This window comes from Sapajus apella, unplaced genomic scaffold (assembly GCF_009761245.1).
Source record: "Sapajus apella isolate SASKATOON/1434 unplaced genomic scaffold, GSC_monkey_1.0 scaffold2, whole genome shotgun sequence".
Lineage (NCBI taxonomy): Eukaryota > Metazoa > Chordata > Mammalia > Primates > Cebidae > Sapajus > Sapajus apella.
This window is the reverse complement of record NW_022436942.1, coordinates 40,601,850-40,620,268: the sequence shown is the minus strand read 5'-3', so window position 1 is coordinate 40,620,268 and position 18,419 is coordinate 40,601,850. Positions and strand designations below refer to the sequence as shown.

The 18,419-nt window shown below is 36.1% G+C and overlaps 1 protein-coding gene across 21 annotated transcripts in view; it reads left to right on the top strand.

Moving 5' to 3' along the window:
• Positions 1-18,419, top strand: part of PPFIA2 (PTPRF interacting protein alpha 2) — a 485,005-nt gene that overhangs the window by 65,579 nt on the left and 401,007 nt on the right. For 17 of the 21 annotated variants that reach the window (XM_032296787.1, XM_032296710.1, XM_032296700.1 and 14 more), the window contains one exon: positions 17,847-17,900. The exons of the other annotated variants lie outside the window; for them this stretch is intronic. In XM_032296787.1, the coding sequence (XP_032152678.1) occupies positions 17,847-17,900 (54 nt within the window). The remainder of the gene's footprint in view (positions 1-17,846; positions 17,901-18,419) is intronic. 21 annotated transcript variants of the gene reach the window in all.

Genomic DNA, 18,419 nt, shown 5'->3' with positions numbered 1-18,419 from the left:
CAATTATCATCAAAGGCAGGTACTACTGTTATATAAGTGTTATATGTGGGAAATTAAAGCACAAAACTCTTACGTAACTAGCCCAAGTTTACACGTCTGTATAGTGTCAGAGCCAGTACTCAAATCTAGGCATTCTAGGCCTAAAGCTCATGTATTAATACCAACACTAAATTATGCAACACAAAAATCACAGTATGTTGATACCAAATTAACCTCTTTGCTGATTTTCTGATTGCAAAATTCAGGATAAATTTGTCTCATTTGGCAGGGCGGGGGCGGGGGGGGGACACTGCTTATTCAGACAATTATATAACACAGCACTGAGAATGAAGAAATGAGGTCAGGGAATTGCCAAAGGAAACCAGAGTTGGGAAACATAAAATGCAAAAGCATTCAGAAGAAGCAAAAACCAACTGGTGTGTAGAGATGGTCATTTGAGCAGAAAAGTTCACTAATGAAAATATATTTTTATTTTTTGGCTTGTGTTTTTCTGAAGAGAGTAGGGCTGAATAATTTGCAAATGCTTATGAAAAGGGAAATATATAGATTTTTAAAAGTATCCTGTATTAGGCCATTTTTGCATTGCAATAAAGAAATGCATGACTGGGTAGTTTACAAAAAAAAAAAAAGGTTTAATTGGCTCATAGTTTTATAGACTTTATAGTAAGCATGGTGCTGGCATTTGCTTCGTGTCTGGAGAAGCCTCAGGGAGCTTTCAACCATGGCAGAAGGAGAAGGGGGAACAAGCACACCACATGGCAAAAGCAGAAGCAAGTGAGGGGGCATGGGGAGGTTCCACACACTTTTAAATGTCCAGATCTCGTGAGAACTCACTATCACAAAGACAGCATCAAGCTGTGAAGGATCTGCCCCCATGATCCAAACATCTCCCATCAGGCCCCATCTTCAGCACCAAGACTACAATTCAATATAAAATTTGGGTGGGGAAAAATAATCAAACTATATCATTTTATTGCTGGCCCCTCCCAAATCTCATGTTCTTCTCACATTGTAAAATATAATCATGCCTTCTCAACAGTCCCCCAAATTTTTAACTAATTCTAGTGTTAACTCAAAAGTTCAACATCTCATCAGAGATAAGGTAATTCCCTTCCGCCTATGTACCTGAAAAATAAAAATAAATTAGTTACTTCAAAGATACAATGCAGGTATTGGCATTGGACAAACAAACGTCAAAAAGGAGAAACTGGCCAAAGAAAGAGACTATAGGCCTCATGCAAGTTTGAAACCAGAGGATAGTCATTAAATTTTAAAGCTCCAAAATAATCTCGTATTACTCCATATCCCATATCCAGGGCACACTGGTGCAAGTGGTGGACTCCCAAGTCCTTGGGAAGCTCTACTTCTGTGGTTTTGCAAGGTTAAGCACCAGGCTGCTCTAAGGTTGCTGAATGCCTGAGGATTCTCCAGGCACAGGATGCAAGCTGCTGGTGGGATCTACAATTCTCTGATGGAGGGTGGTAGCCTCCTTCTCACAGCTCCACTGTGCAGTGCCCTCATGGAGAACCTGTGTGGGGGCTCCAGTCCAATTTTTTCCCTTGGATCCTTCCTAGCAGAGGCTCTCTGTGGAAGCTCTGCCCCTGCAGCAGGCTCTTTGCCTGTGTGCTGAGGCTTTTCAAAACAACCTCTGCAATCTATGCAGACAGCACCAAACCTCATTCCCTCTTATATTCTGTACACCCACAGGCTTAACACCATATGGATGCCACCAAGGCTTCCAGTGGCTTGTGCTCTCTGGAGTGGCAGCACTAGCAGTGTCTGGGGTCCTTTGACCCAAGGCTGGAACAGGAGCAATCAGGATGCCAAGAAGCCTGCACAGGACGGTGGTGGCCCCAGGTCTGGTCCATGAAACCATTCTTTCTTCCTAGGCCTCTAGCCCTGTGATGGATGGGAGAGGCTGCCACCAAGTTTTCTGAAATGCTTTTGTGGCCTTTTTTCCATTGTCTTGGCTGTCAGCACTTGACTCCCTTTTAGTTATGTGAATTTTTCTAGCAAGTGGTGGCTCTGCAACCCGGTTGAATTTCTCTCCTGAAAAAAATCCTTTTCTTTCTCTATCATATGGCCAGGATGCAGATTTTCCAAACTTTTATGTACTACTTCTTTAAACATAAATTCCAATCTTAGGTCATTTTTTTGTCTCTGCATCTGAAGATAGACTATTAAAAGCAGCTGGACCACATTTGAACACTTTGCTGCTTAGAAATTTCTTTCATCAGATACCCTAAACATCACTCAAGTTTAAACTTCCACAGATTCCTACAGTAGGAACAGAATGCAGTCAAGGTCTTTGCTAAGTCATAGCATGTGTGACCTTTGCTCCATTTCCTATAAGTTCCTCATTTCCATCTAAGATGTTGACACCTAGACCTTTAACTATTAAAAGCCTTTTACCATCCTTACTACCATTAGCATTGTAGTCACAACAATTTAACCAGTCTCTAAGAAATTCCAAACTTTCTCTTATCTTCCTGTAGTCTTCTGAGCCCTCCAAACTCTTCTAACTAACTTCTGCCCATTACCCAGTTCCACAGTCCCTTTCACATTTTCAGGTATCTGAAATGTGCCCCAGGTAGCAATGCTCCAAACTCCTGGTACCAATTTTCCCTATGAGGTCTTTCTTGCATTGCTACAAAAAAATATGAGAGACTGAGTAATTTATAAAGAAAAGAGGTTTAATTGGCTTATAGTTCTATAGGTTTTATAAGAAACATGGTGTGAGTATCTGCTTGGCTTCTTGAGAAGCCTCAGAGAGCTTTCAGTCATGGTGAAGGGGGAACAGGGACATCACATGGTGAAAGCAGGAGTAATTGAAAGAGAGAAAGTGAAAGCGGAGGTTCCATACACTCTTTAAGGAGCAGGTCTCATGAGAACTCACTGTTACCACCAGGACAGCACCAAGTCATGAGGGATCTGCCCCTATGATCCAAACATCTCCCACCAGACCCTACTTCCCCCATTGGGGATTACAGTTCAACATGAGATTTGGTTGGGGACAAACATCTAACCTTATGATACATAAGGCTATATCATATTACATTGTATACACTTTATAGTGCTTCCTGAAAAGAGACTTAAACTACCGCATTTATTCTAAAACACTAGGTAAAAATTAGTGGGATAGATATTTTCATTATGTGGTCAGAGATACTGACTGAAAAGTATTTATGTTAGAAAGTATTTCAGGTTTAAAAAGTGTAAATCATCTGCTGTGACGGTATATTCAGCAACTAAAAATTGCAGTGCTTTTTAAACATAATTGTCAACTTGACTAAGCTATTTGTAAATAATTAAAAAGAATTGCTTTTTCACCATAGAATTTTATATTTTTATTGATGGTTATATGGCTTTGGGGTATCAACACTCCACCTAGAAGTTATACAAAAATGTTTTTCTTAGACATTTAATCATTCTTATACATTCAAAATTTACCAATACTATGAAAATATGTGTGGAAGCAGATATAGTACAAGTTATGTGTACAATTTTTATGATTCATATTGATAATTGTCAGCATCAATCAATTGAGCACTTAGTGTTGTTTTTCCAACAATGCTTTGCTTTTAGAAGTGTAATTAGAATTGCAATACCAGACCATAAAATCCAGAGCAAGAAAATTGCTTATTTCTTTTATGGATTCATTGGTCTAAAAAGATTCATCCTGTGAAATATTTTTATTGTATAATGAGCACTTGTGTAGTGAATATAGAAAACCCAATGATAGATAAGAAACATATGAATATGGACTCTAATATTAGTTATTTATTCCTGTGTAAGTAATTACCTGAACACTTACTGGCTTAAAACAATATCTATTATATCAGAACATCTGTGGGTTGGAATTTGGCACAGTTTAGCTCCTCAGACTCCAGATCTCTCAAAAGGCTGCAACCAAAGTATCAGACTATGGGAGGAGCAACTTCTGAATTCACTTAACCTGAGCTTAGCAAGCTTCAGTTTCTGGCTAATGGTTGGCATGAGACATCAATTTCTTACTACCTTGATCTTCCCATAAGAGATATGGTATGGCAACTTCCCCCCGACAGGTGTGTGTGTGTGTGTGTGTGTGTCTGTCTGTCTGTCTGTCTGAGAGAGAGAGAAAGTCAGTATTTTGTAACCTCATCTCAAAAGAGATTAAGAAGACATCCCAACACTTACCATATTTTTACTAGGTCTATACTTACACACTTACGAGAGGTGGATTACACAAGGACATGAATACCAGGAGGTAAGAATCTCTAGGAACCATTTTAGAGTCTTCCTACCACAGTTTCCAAAGACATTCTAAAGAATATTATAAAATAAGACATACTGTTTTCTTCTCTCTCCTTTTTTGACAATTTCTTCCTTGCTGAATACCGTTTCTCGGTGTTTCCCTTGGTCAAAAGTTACTTATCTCTTTTCCACAGCTAGTTAAAGTTTGCTTTTAGCTATTTTCAATTAATAGGTCATTGTTGAGTTAATCTTATGTGAAAGACACTTGACAAATGCAATCTGGACAATAAAAGAATGATTAACTTAATGTACTTCCTCCCAATGTGTTTGCAGTGGAGGTTCATAACATCAGGCAAAATCTGTTGAAATGATTCACTTAGTATTGGTGACTAATTCCAATAAGGTATTATCTTGTCATTGTGCCTGAGTGTTCAATGCCACAGAACAGAAAACAGTGTTTAATCAAAAGAATTTCAGGTACTGAAACAGGATGCTTTAAGGCAGAGTCCACCCACACACAGGAAACTGCCCACTGAAAGTGTCCTTGCTTTTTTCTGTTGTTGAATCAACATATTTATTGAAAGATTACAGAATATAGAGAGGTATGGATAAACCTATGCTAAGAAAGTTAGAATTTACATGGAAAGAAAGTACATAGAATGATAATAAAGGCAATATATACATGAAAATGCATATAATAAAAGTTCAATGGATAGAGAGGTCACTCCTGGCTGGGCTGGTCAAGAAAGTTTCATTTGGTTTGAATCCAAGGTATTCTTACATTCATACCAAGCCAGTTCTGGCTTACATTTTTAATTCCCCCTTTTGGTAGGCTGAATAAATAATCCCCTAAATGTCTGCATTTTATATCCCAGGATGTGTGGCTATGTTACCTTTGGGACATTGTGGGTGTGAGAACATTAGGTTAAGATTCTTGAGATGGAGAGAGAATTCTGAATTAGCTAGGTACATCCAATATAAGATTCCTCATAAGAAAGAGGCAAAAGGGTTAGTGTTAGAAAAAGATATGTGAAGATAGAACTAGAGATTAAAGTAATGCTCTTCAAAGATGAAGGAAGGGGCCATAAGTCAAGAAATGCATGCAGCCTTTAAAAGCTGGATAAGGCAAGGAAATGCATTCTCCCCTGAAGTTTCCAGAAGGAACATAGCCTGGCTGATGCCTTGATTTTTAGATTCTAGCATTCAGATCTGTAAAAGAATAAATTTGTGTTATTTTAAGTCACTAATTTATGGAAATTCATTACAGAAGCAATAGGGAATTAATACATTCTTCACATAGAGTGGAATTTAGTAGTTTACTCATCGGCCATGTTGCTTTACCTTTATAGACACTCCTCTTAGGTCAAACACTTCAAGATGCACTGCCCACTGTGCAGCTCAAATCTCATCCTCAGGAATATACACCTCTGTGTGTTAGGGGAGGAGGAGTGGGAGGCTGAGGAGTGAGAGACAGGAATAGGCTTTGATGCTTAAGTCTAAAGATGCCAAAAATTATTAAATGCAAATGTAGTATATTTTCCATGAAGAAATTTTCTGCCTAATATGCCAATAATGCTCTCATTAAGAGGCAATGTTATCAATTCTGGCAGAATCTGTTTTACAGTATTTTCACATGACTTGTAGTTTCTTGCTTAAGGATGTGGAAATACTGGTCACTACTACATTATTTTTGGTCTTTGGACCAAAGCTAAAATTGAGAAATATTCCAATTTTAATATTATGTTACATAGCTACTGCACTATGCATTCAAGATTCACAATCCAGTTTAAGGGACGCTGGAGGCATAGGAATGAAGACTTATCTACCATTAATATGTCACCATATTCTTGCTTTGAATGGTACTGTACTGTGTTTACTGAAACTAGTACATGTCAGAACCAGGGGAGCCATACACTTGCTTTATGGTAACTGATTTACCATGGAGCCATGCTAGGTAAAGACAGTTATCACTGTTTCGTGCTAAGTAAGGACTGTCTGTATTATCTGTTTTGATTACTCTCAAACAAAAGAAATATCCAAATTTTGCCACTGCATTAACACCAAGGAACTTAGCATTGTATGCACTTTGAAATTCTTACCTAGTTGTGTGGCTCATTTGAATGCTGTCAGTTACATTTGGGAGGAAGAATAAGTAATGAAAAATATGTCCTAGAAATGTAAAGGAAAGGAGAGATAAGGATATAAAATATTCTAAATTGATCCCAGTAAATTAAAGAATATTAGAGACTTTGAAACTTGATTTTAGTTGTTTTTGCAGGGAGGGAACTTGATTGGATGAAAAGAAGAACAAGACTGTCTGTCGAACATAAAATAACTGTAGAACATTCTATAATCGACTCTAAATCTCCAGCACTATGCTGTGCTTTAAGACTCCTACATTATGCTATAGTCTCAATTATTTGAATAGCATAACAGTGCATATGATGCTCTGATTTCAGTCAGTTACATTTCCATTTAATAGTATTATTTGATATTGTAAACATTTATTCATATTAGAATTCTGTTAGCATCAATTGAAATGGAGCTGCCCAGAAGAGAAATAGAGATCTCATATGTTCTTTTGCTATTTCTTGTTAACATTATGATCATCACTTATTTCAAAAACTGAACTAAAAAATAACAATAAAATTGAAATTTTGTTATAATTTTATTATAATTTATTAACTTATTATAATTTATAACTTCATGAATTTCTTACCCAAAGAAAACAGCAATGCAAAGAGAATTTTTCTGTATATTTCTAAAATTAGACTTCCTTTCAAAATTTTGCATATCTGATTTCGGATAGTGTTGCTAATTGCTGTTTTTATTTATTTATTTATTTATTTATTTCAATTTAAGCCACGATCTCTCCCCCTAGCTCTATCCAATGCCTCCATGGCTATTACTTCCAAAATTAAAGTATGAGCAGGAAATACTTAATATTCAGCTGAAAATCCTATGCCAATTTTTTCTAGAAGTGTGAACTTGAATTTGAATATATCATCTATTTTCTTGCCAGCTCCTTATGATTACCTTAAAACTGTTTATATTAATTGGCTTAATACCTAAATTCTGGTAAGGGAGAAATATGGTTAAATAAATATGTATTAGAAATATCTATTATTAGCAGTATCTATTTCAAAAACAGACATATATATATATGTACACACACACAGATACAGATAGATAGATAGATCTTTCATAAACTACTTGCCCTGTTTTTGCTTTGAGTTCAGAAAAAATTCTGCCTTGTGGTTATTTATGAATCAGACTGATATATTGCCTTAAGGTACCACAGTCAGTGGAACTGCAGTTATTAACAGTTGGAAAAGACAGTATTTTATTCTTTCCTCTTACAAAAATCACCGCAGATAGGCTAATCTCCAACTTTTATTTCTTTTTAAACCCCCTATTTTAGGCTATTATTTACTGGGTTGAAAATAAAACCTGATTTTAAAAATTAAAGTGTATGGTATTATATTTTTCTAGTTATTTGCTTGTATTTTGTGTCAGATAGAAGATCCACACATCACGTAATTGAGGACTTAACTGTAGATTAGAATCACAGTAATAGAGCCTCTGACCCACTGAACAAGTGAGTCTCCCGTAAATTATGTGTATCTAGGATTATAATATTGATATTGTCATTTAAATGTTGAATTCTTCCTGTCAGTGACTATAACACATTTCTTTTTTTTTTTCCTTTTTTTTTTTTTGGTCTTTTTTTTTATTGCATTTTAGGTTTTGGGGTACATGTAAAGAACATGCAAGATTGTTGCATAGGCACACACATGGCAGCGTGATTTGCTGCCTTCCTCCCCTTCACCTACATCTGGCATTTCTCCCCATGCTGTCTCTCCCCAACTTCCCACCCCTGCTGTCCCTCCCCTATTTACCCCCAACAGACCCCAGTGTGTGATGTTCCGCTCCCTGTGTCCATGTGTTCTCATTGTTCAACACCCACCTATGAGTGAGAACATGCGGTGTTCGATTTTCTGCTCTTGTGTCAGTTTGCTGAGAATGATGGTTTCCAGGTTCATCCATGTCCCTACAAAGGACATGAACTCATCGTTTTTGATGGCTGCATAATATTCCATGGTGTATATGTACCACATTTTCCCTGTCCAGTCTATCATCGATGGACATTTGGGTTGGTTCCAGGTCTTTGCTATTGTAAACAGTGCTGCAGTGAACATTCGTGTGCACGTGTCCTTATAGTAGAACGATTTGTAATCCTTTGGATATATACCTAGTAATGGGATTGCTGGGTCAAATGGAATTTCTATTTCTAGGTCCTTGAGGAATCGCCACACTGTCTTCCACAATGGTTGAACTAATTTACACTCCCACCAACAGTGTAAAAGTGTTCCTATTTCTCCACATCCTCTTCAGCATCTGTTGTCTCCAGATTTTTTAATGATCACCATTCTAACTGGTGTGAGATGGTATCTCAACGTAGTTTTGATTTGCATTTCTCTAGTGACCAGTGATGATGAGCCTTTTTTCATGTTTGTTGCCCTCATATATGTCTTCTTTTGTAAAGTGTCTGTTCATATCCTTTGCCCGCTTTTGAACGGGATTGTTTGTTTTTTTCTTGTAAATCTGTTTCAGTTCTTTGTAAATTCTGGATATCAGCCCTTTGTCAGATGGGTAGACTGCAAAATTTTTTTCCCATTGTGTTGGTTGCCAGTTCACTCTAATGATGTTTCTTTTGCGGTACAGAAGCTGTGGAGTTTGATTAGGTCCAATTTGTCTATTTTGGCTTTTGTTGTCAATGCTTTTGGTGTTTTGGTCATGAAGTTCTTGCCTATGCCTAACTATAATACATTTCTAACATACTTAAAGCTGCCCACAATCATGGCATATAAACATGTGATATCAGCACGTTGAAAGAGGAATAAATTTGTATGGGTTCATGGTGTACATGTTACCCAATAAATAATTTCTACTGTGTAGCAAAAATATTGCTCATTTTTTATTAGGAAGAATGAAAAAATTTACTTTAGTGTGGCATTGGTGTAAAATTTATAATAACCAAAGCTGTAGAAATGCATAAAAGTTGTGAGGCTATCTGGGGAAATAAAATGAATCTTAGGGTTACTTCTTTTTTAGGCAAAATAATCTTTAGAAATATAATGGAGATTTATACCTAAGATTAGTCTATATTTGGTCTTATTTACCTGTATTCTTGTGCTTATCTGTTATAAAATATATCTTTATGTAATCTGTATCCATAGCCTATCTTTATTTTACACATGTGTAACTAGACTGTGCCTATGTATTATTACATGAATAATAATAATATTGTTTGCTGTAAGTTATCAATAGGTAGTTTTCCATGAATTATCAAAATTAATTATTATAATATGTATTCCATATTTTTTTAATGTGGGTACTAGGACACAGTTTGATTTATTTTATGTAAGGAACATAAACCAATTTGCCTAAGATCATACAGACAGTAAGTAGTAAAGCCAGGCTTGAACCTGTTCTCTTGATCACTAAGCTGTCTGTTTTTACATGTGTGTTGCATTTTGCAGGCTCGAAGTAAAATTGGAGAGCTGTTGACTACTCCTTAGGCAAAGTTTCTTGGGACAGTATCTCTGTTGTGCAAGAGTAGAACCCTCCCCTTGGTCTGAGGGACTCAGGAAAGCTTCCTGAGGGGAAATGGTGCCTAGACTGAGTTTCAAAGGATGAATAACATCCACAAGGTGGGGTAGCTTTCTAGACAGAAAAGTCTTAGGTGCAGAAGCATAAAAGTAAGAAAACGCTTGTCACAATAAGGAAGTGCAGGATTCATTATAAAAATACAGGGTTTCTTTTGGGAAAATGGTAAAAGATAAAGTGAGAAAAGTAGTTCAGCAACGTATAATGATGGTTGATGGAAAACCACATGTGCAGAGGTTTGATTATCTTTCCTTCCTAGGAATGGGGACCTTACTTAAAAATTTTGAGTACCGAAGTAACCTGTCTATATTTGCATTTAAAATACATCACTCCAGGGCGGTGGTTCTCCAACCCTAGCCTGCATCAGACTCACTTGAATGGCTTGTTAAGTGGTTTTGGATGCAGTCAGACTGGAGTAGGGCCCATTAAATTGCATGTCTTAAAAGTTCCTGGGTGATATTGCTGCAGCAGCTGCTGGTGGTGGTCCTCAGGTCACCCTTTGGGAACTGATTTGAAGAAAAGATGATATAAGAGAGTGGAAAAAGTAACTCAACAAAGACACTATTTTGGAAAAAGCCAAGGGTGGGGGGAGGTTTTGAACTAAGCTAGTAAATGTAGCAGTTAATGAAAGAAGGCAATCAATTAGGCAGATGTTTACAAGGAAAACTAGATTGGATTGGTATATGAATACAAGAGTGAGAGAAAACTCTATTGATATTCATAAATCTGGATTGGATAACTAACTGCTTATTGAAAATATCAACAGAAATAGGAGATTGGCAGTTGGCCACAGTAATGGCTGAAAAAGAGAGAAGATGATGTCTTATTTGGATATACTGAATTTGAGATGGCAAGGATGCATCAATGTAGAAATGTTGGAAAAGAGAAGTAGATTGAAACTGAGTCAGCAGTTAGCAAAACATTCCCTTTATCACTTCAGCCATATGAAAAGGAATGGACAAGAAAAAGCCACACACAAAATTTATGAAGTGGAAAATGTAGAACCTGAATCTCTGGCACTTTCTTCAGAAAGCCCCATCCTATGCACTGTTGAAACACTTGTATCTTTGATACACATTATATTTCTTATTTAGGTTTGAATTCAGACAGAAGACTTTGAAATTAGAAATATATAGCTGAGATCTTAGGAATTTTACTTTTTTGCTAAATCTAATGTTATCAGCCCATATTTACAGGTCAATCAAGGATAATCATTCTCCCATCAGATGTTATCAGCCACCTCAGAATTTTTCTGCCTGTAATTTGTTGCATTCCTTTGTCAGACAGTGAATAAGTATTTATGTTTTCTTCCAAGTCACCAACTGCATGCCAAGAAGTCCTCCCTTTTCGTCCCTATTTTTTTTTCTCACACTTCACTTTATTCAACGAAAGCATCGTTATTAAAAATCATTGCCTCTAGAGTCAGCCTCTCTGATTTGAACACTTATTAGCTGTGTGACTTTTGTTAAGTCATTTAAACTCTTTTTTTTTTTTTTTTTTTTTTGAGACAGAATCTTGCTCTGTTGCCAGACTGCAGTGTGGTGGTACAATCTCGGCTCACTGCAACCTCTGCCTCTTGGCTTCAAGTGATTCCTGTGCTGCAGCCTCCCAAGTAGCTGGGACTACTGGGGCTATAGGCGTGCGCCACCACACTTGGCTATTTTTTTTTTATTTTAGTAGAGACAGGGTTTCACCATGTTGGCCAGGAAGGTCTCAATCCCCTGATCTTGTGATCCACCCACTTTTGCCTCCCAAAGTGCTGGGATTATAAGCATAAGCCATTGTGCCTGGCTGAGTCATTTAAACTCTGAAAGACCCAGTTTCATTATCCTGAAATGGTGAAAATAATAATGGCTAAGAGAGTTTGGATGTCACCTAATGTGGCAGTAGAGCTCTTAGCCATGGTGTCTGTTTCAGTAAATGCTTAATAAATGTTAATTATTATGTTACTCAACCAGTTCCTGAACAAACTTACTTGGTATTCATTCAAAATTAAGTATAATTCTGGCAATATGAAATACCAAAACTAATTGTTACTCTATAAAATTTACCACCACAAACCCTGTCTGTTATAATTTTAACACCATATTTCTCAAAATTCTTCTTCGTGTTGTTCTGCAGATTTATGTTCTTTTAGACTGAAAAATCCTTAAAGTCAGAGAGCATGTCATGTCTCTGAATGCTACGAACACTGTGACCTTGATTTACTCCTCATTGTGTCCTCCTGTGAACAGCATAGTGTCTCAGCCACAAAATTTGCCCAATTACTCTTTTCTGAAGGAATTAATTGTGTGACTCAAGGAAAATTCAGATTTAGGTTGGCCTATAATCAAAGTGAAGAAATAGATATTTCCCCTTTTTTCGTTGTTTTAAAGAATAAATAGGACACCATTTGGCTTACATAGGAAAGATTTATGAAATTGGTCTGTGTGTTTCCTGCTTATTCTCTGACTCCCAGGAAATTTACCCTGTAATGTTGCCAAGGAAACACTAACTGCTTAAGTCTGCTTGAGGAGGAAGATGCCTCATTAACAAACTCAGCTTCATTATTTGGATGCTTGCCTTAAGGAGCTGGTATTCGGTGATGAAAGATTGTTTCCATTAAGCCTTATGTGAAAAAGTGAATGATTTGTTTAAAATCATTTTGTCTTCTCTTACTTACTCACAATGCTGTGAACCTACACACTATGAAATGTTACATAAAAATAAACATTATTGATTTTTAGTTTAATATATTTGAATCATTTATTAATGCCAGCCACACATGTTAGATCTAATTTTCAAGCATTGATTTATTGATTGTACAATGATTAAGGTGTCAGACCTTTAATCTGAAGCATTGGCAGTATTTAACCAGAGGATAAATTTAATGTATTTTTTATTTTTTTTTTATTTATTTATTTTTATTTTATTTTATTTATTTATTTTTATTTTTTTTTTTTGCAGGTGGAGAGTTTTTTTTTTTCCCCATTTATTTATTTTATTGCATTTTAGGTTTTGGGGTACATGTGAAGAACATGCAAAATTGTTGCATAGGAACACACGTGGTTTATTGACTATTAAATCATTTTGTGGTTTTTCCTTCTGATATACTAGAAACCATGTGATATATAGAAACTTAGTACCTCAAGAGATGAGAAAATATACAGTTGAGGGATTTTTCCTTTAGGAGGATGTCTCATTAGTGATATATGACGGAACAGAAAATACACTGGGCTTGGGGTTATAACACTTGGGATTTCGAAGCTTTTTTCCAGCATTCACCAGCTGTGCGATTTGGGGCAAGTAATTTATTAGTTTATTCATTCAGCCATTCTATAAAGATTTATTGTGCAAACATTATTGCTTTGAGCCATGCTTTCAAAGTGATAACAGTTATACAAAAATAAGACACACTTCAGCATATATACTCTGAGACTCAGCTTTTTTATATGTAAAAATAGTATCACATACTTCATTTATTCAGTAAGTGTGTTTATTCAGTGAGTATTTATTGAGTCGCCACTGTGTAACAAGGTGTTCTAGAGGTTGATGATAGGTATTCATCTCTTGCTGGACTCTTGGCAACATGGTTCTTGTAACTTACTTTTTCAGGTTTAAGGGCGGTTACAATGTCTAGCTGTTGCTAGTTCCTGTGTGCCACCATTCCTCTGGACCTTGTAAACTATTCATACTGCTATATATCATCCCTTTATTAAATGCTTTTCTGTAGAGTCTCTTGAGTTTGTCATTTTTTTTCACATGGAACCTTGACTGATTTAGACAATTAGGGAAGGTCACTCTGAAGTTTTGGTATATAAGCTAAGATCTGAATGAAGCAAGTGAGTTAAATATGAGAATATCTAGTGCTATGGTTTTGATGTTTTTCCCCTTCAAGCCTTGTGTTGAAATTTGACACCAAATGTTGGAAGTGGGGCCCACTGTAAGATGTTTCAGTCATGGGATAGATCCCTCATGAGTAGATTAATGCCCTCCCTTGGGGATGAGTGAGTTCTCTCTTTATTAGTTCCCCAAAGAGCTGGTTGTTACAAAGAGCCTGGTACCTCCTCACTCTTTCATATAGCTGGCTCCCCTTAGCCTTCTGAAATAGCTGGGGGCAGCCTAAGGCCCTGCTCAGATGCAGATGTTCAATCTTGAACTTTCTGGCCTCAGAATTGTACACCAAATAAACTAACTTCCCCTCCCCTCCCCTCCTCTCCCTTTTCTTTATTTCCCAGCCTTAGGTTGTCCTTTATAGCAACACACAATGGACTAGGTAATCTAGAAATGAGCACTCTAAGAAGCAGAAAAAGCATGTGTAAAGGCCCTGAGATAGAAGCCAGATTTTGAATATTTTTTGGAATAGTAATGAGGCAATTGTGTCTGAGAGGGCAAAAGGGATGGAGAATGGCAAAAGATATGGTCAGAGAGTCAAGACCCAGATCATTGAGGGCATGGCAGGGCATAGCAATAAGTTTGTGTTTTATTCTAAGATTGCTGAGAAACCATGGAGGGGTTTTGGTCAAGGCAGTAATGTGATCTAACTTATATTTTAAATGGATAGTTCTGTATACTATGTGGAGAATATATAGGGGAGAGGGAGATAAGAACAAATTCATGGACAACAATTAGAAAGCTATATATATATTTTCAGTTTATGTGATGGATATTATTGATGTAATCCAAGGGATTAGGATCACATGAATGAAGGTAGTAAGAGGTAGTCAAAGTCAAGTAGTATTTTTACAATAGACTTGGTAGGGTTCGCCGATGGATTTGGACCTGAGCAACTGGGTGAATGGTGATGCCATTTAATAAGAGTGCAATCACTGAGATGGGAACCTAATTTAAGGGAAGACTTGTGATGGAATCAAGAGTTTAATTTTGCATTATTGCATTTTACATGGCTATAATACATACATCTAAGTGGAGACTGAAGTGGCAGTGTGGATCTCAGAGGATAAATTGAAGCTGAAGATAGAAATTCAAAATTTATCAGCATACATTATATTTAGAGCCACAGTACTAAATAAAATCATATAGCGAGTGAAAATAAATGAAAGCCAAAAGGGAAAAGTATTTCAATAAGAATGGAGTAGTCAGCTGTGTCGACTGAGGCTTAGCGATCAAGAAATATGAGGACAGAACATGAAAAATTAAATTTGAACTATAGGATGTCATTGGCAGCCTTGATAAGAGGAGTTGCAGTGATGTGGTGGGCACAACAGGACACATGAAGAGAAAGTGGGGAATGAGTGAAGGGAATTTTGAATTTTTCTATAAAAGAGATGAGAGAAATGCTTAATTTTGATATTTTGAATACAACAAATTTTATAAAGTGTTTACATATACCTAATACTTCATTAAATATTTTAAGGACTTTAAATAATTTTAAATATAACCATTCAATAGAAATTGTTGTTTTACTATTTCACATTGATTCCACTGATATTGATTTTTTATAGACTGCTTAATGAACTTTTATGTACTCTATATTGAAATATGATAGCTTTTTCCAAAGAATCCATAAACTAGTCCCAAATTATAAATATGCATGCATTAGTTTGCTAGGGCTGCTATAATAAAATACCATGGACTGACTTAAACAATAGAAATGTATTTTCTCACAGTTCTGGGGCTACAATTCCAAGATAAAGGTGTTTGCAGATTTTCTTTGTTCTGAGGACACTCTCCTTGGCTTGGAATTTCCTGGTTTCTTCTTGTGTTCTCATATGGCCTTCACTCAGCCTGCACACATCCTGATGTCTCTTCTTCTTAAAAGTACACCAGTCATATTGGATCAGTCACCTTAATCACCTCATTAAAAACCTTACATTCAGCTGGGTATGGTGGCTCACACCTGTAATCCCAGCACTTTGGGAGGCAGAGGGGGTCCGATCACCTGAGAATGGGTATTTGAGACCAGCCTGACCAACAAGGAGAAACCCCGTCTCTACTAAAAACGCAAAATTAGCTGGGTATGGCGGCTCATGCCTGTAATCCCAGCTACTTGGGAGGCTGAGGCAGGAGAATCACTCATTTCAAACATTCCTCAAATGATACGATCAAGGACTTAAACTCTACCATTATGTGTCCCGGATTCTATATTTCCTAATTCTCTGGCAGGTCCCTGCAATATTTCAATAATTTTTATTAGCCTCTTTTGTAGCTAGAATGCAAGAGGGGAAGGAGTAGTTCCTCAAAAAGATTATGGGTAGAGAAAAATATGCATACATTTCCATTAGAAAGGAGACCATTTAATAATTTTCTTGACAAGTACTCCTTGTCATTTATGACCTTTAATAGAATATGCATGAATAAATCTCTTACCCATTATGTTCCTGTTCAAAGTTAGCATTTTCAGATGAAAACAGTGATAACACCATCCCTCCCTGTCCCCTTCCTTGAATGTTTCCATCATGTGCTCATCTCAGCCCCATATTGCATAATTAAGGTTCTCACTTTTTAAATACCTTGGGAAAATGATCTGATTAAGTCCTAAGTGAATTAGTAGCCTAAGTCCTCTTAATGATATCAAAGTATTGACCATTTTCCTAATCATAGGCGTTTCATTTTCTATTATTTCAATTGTGACTTAATTATTATTTTTCTTTGCTTTCTCACTGCAACATATTTCTCCTTCTTCCCTGTCTTTCCAGCTAGATGCAAACAGATAAGAGATGATCAGAGTAATAAGAAAGAACATTTTTAGCCAAAAAGTGTAACCATTCAATGTAACTCAAAACTCCTTTAACAGCAGCCTTTGAGCAGAGTTGTGTTTTTTCATTTGGAGGGATGAGGGATGGTTTACAACTTAAATCAGTTGCAAACACAAAAAACCTGGGTGATTTTACTTTAAAACCCAGAATTTCAACTTCTTTTGAATAAGTCACATAATTCGTTAGTAACTCTGGAACCAAAGCCTTAGAACTGATAAGGCTAACTTGTAGTTGTCACTATAAACAGGTCACAGCCTCTACAGCCTATCACACTGTCACCTATTTCTCCATTTATAACTTTAACAACTATAAATCATTACTCAAGCATGACCTTCAGTGGTTACTGATTAAAGATTAAAAATCAATCTCTTTATATTTTTATCTTCTATGTGTAGAAAGAGTAGACCATAGATATAATTTTTAAAATTTTCAACAACATGGATGATCCTGGAGAATATTAGGTGAAATCAGCCAGGCACAGAATGACAAATGTCACCTGTTTTTACTCATATGTGACAGCCATAAAAGAATGACCTCATGGAGGTAGTGAATAGAATGGTGGCTGGGAAGGCTAGGTGGGAGGTAGTGAAAAAAGAAGAGTTGGTTAATGTGTGCAAAAATACAGTTAGATGAAATGAATAACATCTAATATTCAATAGCATAAAGGGTGACTATCATTAACAATGATTTATGGTGTATTTGAAAATAGCTAGAAGAGTAGATTTGGAATGTTTCCAACACAATGAAATAATAAATGTTTGAGGTGATGAACCTAAATTTGATTATTGCACATCAAATATTGCATCAAAATATCATATGTGGGTCATAAATATGGACAACTATTATGTATTCATAAAAACAAAAAAATAAAATATTTTTTAAAGTTTTGTAGGTTAAATATTTTCCATAGGGTTAACATTTTTGAAAATAGTATGTTAAACTGAAGTTTTCTTAAATTTTCTTTTTTCTGTTCTCACCGCAGCTCTTCAAAGATGAAACATCTGCATATTTCAAAAATATCTGTTTATATGTTTTTCTTTTTGACTGTCCAGAGTTGGAGAGAATATCTAGATCTTTAGATGTAGACTATTTGCATAGTATTACAGTGTCCAAGATTGCAAAAAATAATAATAAAGTACCTGATGTGCCCAACATTGCAGCTAAATAAATTATTGCACTGTGGGACAGGGGGATTCTTCATGCTGTTGAGTAGAGTTTTATGATCAACACCTCTCCCCTTTTCAGGATATCGAATCCCTAACAGGAGGGCTGGCTGGTTCTAAGGGGGCTGATCCACCGGTAAGTTAGAATCTTCATTACATTTAACTGTCGATGAATTGAATTGTGTAAACACCAGACCGTCAGTCAGTTGCTTGTATATTATTTGCCATATGCAGGTACTTTTTAGAAATATAGCTATTATAGTAATTAATACAGAAGTATGAAATTGCTTTGAGGTGTGGTCTGGTGTTTTAAAAACTCATAAAAACGTATCTCTATTTATTGGCTTTAAAAATAGGAATAAAATCTTCAATTGAATATCACAGCAATTTATGTTCTAATATGCTACACGAACTTAAGAGTTTATTATTCTAAATATGAGTATAGTATTTGGGTTGCAATATATTTTCTGGTTATTTAGAAAAATTATGTCTGTGTGATAAACAGTATTGACTCTTGATACTGTTCTTTTCTACTTAATTCAGGAAGCTTCCAGAAAATTAGAAACAGTATGCTAAAGTTTCTAAGAATTATCATTTATAAGCAGTAACAAAAGCTTGATGGTCTATTATTAGAACATCTTAGTTTTTCTGTGAT